This window comes from Nicotiana attenuata, chromosome 10 (genome assembly GCF_001879085.1).
Source record: "Nicotiana attenuata strain UT chromosome 10, NIATTr2, whole genome shotgun sequence".
Lineage (NCBI taxonomy): Eukaryota > Viridiplantae > Streptophyta > Magnoliopsida > Solanales > Solanaceae > Nicotiana > Nicotiana attenuata.
In genome coordinates this window covers 14,791,687-14,797,830 of record NC_031998.1, presented here as the reverse complement: position 1 = coordinate 14,797,830, position 6,144 = coordinate 14,791,687, and the positions used below count along the sequence as shown (strand labels likewise).

At 34.6% G+C, this 6,144-nt stretch overlaps 1 protein-coding gene across 1 annotated transcript; it reads left to right on the top strand.

The window, feature by feature from the left end:
* Positions 1,375 to 4,031, top strand: LOC109233052 (regulatory protein NPR5-like). The gene is made up of 2 exons (XM_019398799.1): positions 1,375 to 2,124; positions 2,857 to 4,031. The coding sequence occupies exons 1-2, from the start codon at positions 1,645 to 1,647 to the stop codon at positions 3,820 to 3,822; spliced, it is 1,446 nt and encodes a 481-aa protein (XP_019254344.1). The 5' UTR covers positions 1,375 to 1,644; the 3' UTR covers positions 3,823 to 4,031.

The following is a 6,144-nucleotide window of genomic DNA, read 5'->3' as shown; positions in this document are numbered from 1 at the left end:
GTTTTGGACGGTTATTGGCCATTACCGACCTACTTTGATCGGTTTTTTTGGACGATTTTACCCGGATTTTTAGTAGTGATATATATAATTAGGTCAGTGAAAAACTTAACTGCGTTTGGATTGATAATTTGGAAAAAATAGTGGATAACATGGCCAAAAAATTACACTAAGCTTGCAGCTAATAGTGGTAAAATTGGTGCATCTTGTATGTCAAACAAATATTTTCCTTGAAATTTGTTTCACCTCAGGAAATCACAGTTGAAATTATTTTCTTAGTGTTTAGTTTGGTAAAAGTAAGTGACATATGTTAATCATGCAAGTGACGAAAATAGTATATTGGTGATGTTCCTTGGAATTAAAGATTCAAAACTGTGTTAATTGTTCTTTCAATTTAGTTGTATATATGGAGTAATAGTCATCGATACCTAGATAAGAAATTTCTCCGCCATTAGAGCTAGAAGTTATTTCCTCTTTTGGTGAAAAAATAATAATCAAACATTTAAAAAGCATTATGGTGCAAAATATTTCCATAATACTCAAAACACCGATCTAATTTCACTACACTTTCCAAGAACCATTAAATCACAGGAGAAAACTGAAACATCTATGTACCTAACTTCTAGTAAGAGTACTTTCCTGTTTCTTTAATCTTTTACTTGCACACAATCTCCAAGAAAGTTCAACATCTTGATTAGGTAGCTATCAAGGACCCTAACCATACATGAAAATCACACTATATATCCTCAAAAAAAAAAAAAAAAAAATAGTCATGAATTAAATGGAAGATTTTTGTTTATACCCAGCCCGTGATTTGCTATTCAATATTTGCTAATCTTTTATTATTTCTTATCATGGTTTAACTTGTGTGCGTATCAGGATTAAGTTGATTTACAACATGTAATTAACTCTTTTTATCAAACCTACTATAGTGACATGAAAATAGAATACTCTCTCGGGTCCATAATAAGTGACTTTTTATCTTTTGTCACACTTCTTAAAAAAATACTAACTCCTAGAGGAAAAAATATTTTGACCACATAACCCTTAATTAAAATTTGCATATTGTTAATTTGACACATTAAGATATGTAAATAAGGATAAATTTTGAAAAAATAAAGTTAATTTTTTCTCAATTATGTAAGAAAAATACCTAGTTTGAACCAAAATGAAAAGATAAAAAAATCACTTATTATGGACTGGGGGAATAATAAAAATAAACCCTCACTACCCAAGTAAATTGATACTTGAGCGTATATAACTTAAATCAAATCCATATTCTCTCTTCATTTCCTTTCATTTTAAATACCTCAGCGGGCCAAGGATAGCCAACCATATTGCCGCCCCCCCCCTCCCCCCCCTTTGTCGCAAAAAAATCTAAATCACACAACACAACAGAAACACCATAGATAGAGAATCTCACAACAAATGACATGTACAGTTGATTACTTCATCTAATCTAATGGTAGAAAACGGAAGAAACAAACAACAAAATATCCATTAAATGAAGTAAAGCCACTAAGCTTTACTCTCTGTGTGTTTGTGCATGTGTCCATTCTCCTATTAGGCCTTCAAGTGCACTATCTTTTTCTCTCTCTACTGTTTTAACTTCAAAAGTCTAGCCTAGCTACTCACTTTTCTCAGAATATGACTCCTGAAGACTCATTAAGAACTCTTTCTTTAGATTATCTCAATCTTCTCATCAACGGTCAAGCTTTTAGTGATGTTACTTTCAGTGTTGAAGGTCGTTTAGTTCATGCTCATAGATGCATCTTAGCTGCTAGGAGTCTTTTCTTCAGGAAATTCTTTTGTGGGCCGGAGTCGCCTGTTGGCAACTGCGGCCCAAGGATAAGCACCTTTAGCGGCGGGCTAGCCTCGTCGCCGAGGGGCACGAGTGGTTCACAGGTGATACCTGTGAACACAGTAGGGTATGAAGTTTTCTTGCTGATGCTTCAATTTTTGTACAGCGGACAAGTTTCAATTGTTCCACAGAAACATGAACCAAGGCCTAATTGTGGGGAGAGAAGTTGTTGGCATACACATTGCACCTCAGCCGTTGATCTTGCCCTTGATACTCTTGCAGCCGCTAGATCTTTTGGTGTTGAACAGCTCGCTTTGCTCACTCAGGTTTGTGTTCTTCCTTTCCTTTTATTTCTTTCTAGCATGTTATGTTCTTTGAGGTGTTTTTTCCTTTTTTGTTGTTAAGGGATCTTTGGCCAATTTTTGCATTTTCATATTTTTCATCGAAGCTTGTAAATTCAGAGAAAATCTAGTACTACTTCTTTCTTTCTTTCTTTTTTCCTATCTAGGTTTCTTTTTGCAGAATCACCAGATCCAAGTTTTTCATAGTTTATATTTGCGGCTTATACACTACAGCTTAAGGAAATAGTACCAAATGCAACCTTTCTTTCCTTTTTCATCCTAATTTACCAAAAGTTCGTAAATTTTTGTAGTGGAATCTTGATCGTGAATGTCTCATCTCATAAGTGTTTTTCTTGATTTCATGTATTATAAGATTTTTCAGTTATTTGGATTGTCCATTATCTTTGTGCTCCAAACTCAAAGGTTTCCAAATTTGGTTTCTTGATTTCACCGGTCTTGTCTTTCCACTGTGATGATATCAAATCTTTCCTAAATAGTGATCTACTTTCCTCTTTTGGTTTCAAACTGCAACAGCGAAAGACCGGTGGAATTATTAATGCTAATTGAATACATGAATACCTACCCTACCTAATCACAAATTTGCACAGTCACATTGGACTCAAATTTTGCAAGATATACAGAACTCCACATTTGTAAATTCATTAGAATTACAACTTTATTTCTTCTTTCTTTTTTTGACATTTGTTTTATTAGCAGAAGCAATTAGCAAGCATGGTGGAGAAGGCTTCAATTGAAGATGTGATGAAAGTTTTAATAGCTTCAAGAAAGCAAGACATGCACCAACTTTGGACTACTTGTTCTCATTTAGTTGCAAAATCAGGCCTCCCACCAGAAATCTTAGCCAAACACCTCCCCATTGATGTTGTAGCCAAAATTGAAGATCTCCGTCTCAAATCCTCCATATCACGAACAAGATCATTAATCCCTCATCACCATCACCTCCATCACCACCACGAAATACCCTCGACCATTGAGCTCGAGGACCAAAAAATTCGACGAATGAGACGAGCCCTTGACTCATCCGACGTTGAACTTGTCAAGCTTATGGTAATGGGAGAAGGTCTAAATCTTGATGAGTCGCTCGCATTGCATTATGCTGTTGAGAATTGCAGCCGGGAAGTAGTGAAAGCGCTACTCGAGCTCGGTGCAGCTGATGTGAACTATCAGGCCGGCCCCAACGGCAAAAGCCCGCTTCACTTAGCTGCTGAAATGGTGTCACCTGACATGGTGGCGGTTCTATTGGACCATCATGCTGACCCGAACGTTCAAACGATGGATGGGATCACTCCACTCGATATTCTCAGAACCCTAACGTCTGATTTTCTATTTAAGGGTGCTATCCCCGGACTCACTCACATTGAACCGAATAAGTTAAGACTTTGCCTCGAGCTTGTTCAATCAGCAGCAATGGTAATTTCTCGAGAGGAAGGAGAAGCGAATAATAATCCGTCTTCGGATAATATATATCCACATGTTCGTGAAGATCATAGTTCTAGTACAAGCAGTGGGAACAACAATTTGGGAAACTTAAACGTGGATTCAAGAATGGTGTATTTAAATCTTGGTGCAGCACCTCATCATCAACATGATTGCAGCAGCAGCCACAATAACCAGAATCCAGCATCAATGTACCATCACCACCACCATTCTCATGAGTATTAATTAATTTAACCTTTCTGTTAGTTTCAATTATATCCACTAGAAATTAAATACTCCCATCTTTTTGCTTCTACCCTTTTGATCTCTTCTTCTTCAGAGAGGTAAAATGTCTATAATTTCATGGATTTGAGAAACATAAAGCACAAGGCTGATGATTAAGAAATTACTCTCATGGGAATTACTATATTAATCATTTTGAGTTGCAAATTTGATATTACCAATTAACCCCATTTTCATCTTCATCTCTTGTTCTTTAACTTTCTTTTTCTTTCTACTAGTACTTTGTTGGTTTCTGGCAGGGAAAGCTTGAAAGTATGTTACTGGTTCCGCGGAATCCAGTACTTTTGTTCAAATTCTATATTCGTATTAAGAAATTCAAAATAAAAGCACAAAAATTAAATTTAGAACCCAATTAGTAACATTTAATATCACTATCCTAATATTTAAAATGATCATAAAGTTTAAATCTTGGTTTCTAGTCCGTCCTTTTTTTTTTTAGGGTGGGTGGGTGGGGGGGGGGGAGTGTTTTCTAGGGCTTTCAGAATGATAATGCAGTATGCATTTAGCTTTAGATTTGAAGAATTATTCATCACTCTCATGGGGGATATATGATGGGACAAGAATATGATATTCCAAGTTTCTTATGTAGAGAAGGGACGCAGGTCAATCTTTTCAAACCTTGGCCTGTCAACTCCTACCGTTGCATTTTCTTTTTTCTTCTTTTAAAATGATAATTCTAGTACTCTCTTTCAATTTATTGGAACCTATTTTTTTTCGTTTGTACCAACAAGAATGATCAGAAAATAATTTACCTTTATGCAATAATTTATTTACACCACAAGTTCAAAAGTTTTCTTTTTTCTTAAATTTCTTACCCAGTTAAATAAATAGGTTCACATAAATTGAAACGGAGGGAGTATTAAGTATCTGATGTCATATATAATTCACTGCAACCAATAATTTTCTTGTGTTATCCTCATTCCACCACCCAACTTCCCTCTTCATTTCTGTTCATACAGAAAATATTTATTAAGTACTATATACACATTATTTAATGACATATTACTAGTAATTATTATTTTTGATTGTTTAAATTTATATAGTAGTACTACTTGTTTTTTGCAAGTTTCATGCGCATGAACATCTTATAGAGTGGATGTTTTTCGTTTCTTTGTGATGGTGGGGTTACATGTTTCTTACCATTTTTGGCCTTTTTACTCTAATGAGGAGAATGAGCTGGACCTTTATTATTCTTTTTATTTTTTGGTTTTGTAGGAGAGACTTGATAGACTTAGAGATAATCTTCTTTTATATAATTGTATTGTGAAAGATATGGTTTAGCTTTAGAAAATGTGGTTGGTTGTCTTGCATGAATGCAACAGTGAGTGTGACTACACGACGCAATGGTTACTATTGTCCAATGAAAAATTAAAATTCTTGATTTATCAATATATCTTCTGTTTTGTCTTGCTCCCCTTTCTACGTACAAAAAAAAAATAAAAAATAAAAAAATAAAATACGAGTAAATTAATAAAAAGGAAACGAAATCCTTCGAAGTGAAACCCTAGCTGACTTGATTAAGATAATTAAGTAGGTTTCACCAGCGTTGGAACTATCTTGAGTACTGTAAGTGCGGTCACATTTTTAATTAGGGTTTAAAAGTGACGATCTTTACTTGAAACTTTTGAGAATTAGCTTGAAACATTGTTGCATTAATGCTACTAAATTGAATTTTTTTGGCTTGTGATAATCTTTGTCATCTATGAAAACAGGAAAAAAGTTAGTAACAGTCAAGAATTTGATTTGCCTTGATTAGTGGCAAGTCCTAGTAACTATTTAACCGTAGTTACTTCTTTTTCCCCCAGTTTTGGAGCTTCTTGTTCAATGACAGATTATATACATATTTCTAAATTAGGAAACAGATATGGGTTCTAAGAATTTTTATCAGCTTAGTATGAGTAATATATAAATTAAGCAAATACCCTAATTCTTTTTTGCATCCTATTGTGTTATCTATGCGTATTAGTGCATATCAAATGAATTTGGAGGAACATATTGGTGTTTTCCATGGAAAATAAGCTTTAGTTTATAAAAAGCTAGAGTATACATTTCATGTTGAACTCCCATCTCTATCTAAGCAGAGGCGGAGCTAGGATTTAAACCTTATGGGTTCTGGGTTATAATCCCTTTAAGTTAATGGATTCTAAATTAATAATTTATATATATTAATTGAATTTCTTCATACAAATACACGGTTTGAAGAAAAGCTACTGCATTCAGCCGAACCCGTAACCAACATTATGGCTCCGCCCCTGTATCTAAGCC

Coding starts and splice junctions, on each gene's coding strand:
- LOC109233052 (XM_019398799.1), top strand. CDS start 1,645: ATGACTCCTGAAGACTCATTAAGAACTCTTTCTTTAGATTATCTCAAT. Junction 2,125..2,856: donor AGCTCGCTTTGCTCACTCAG/GTTTGTGTTCTT, acceptor TTTTATTAGCAG/AAGCAATTAGCAAGCATGGT.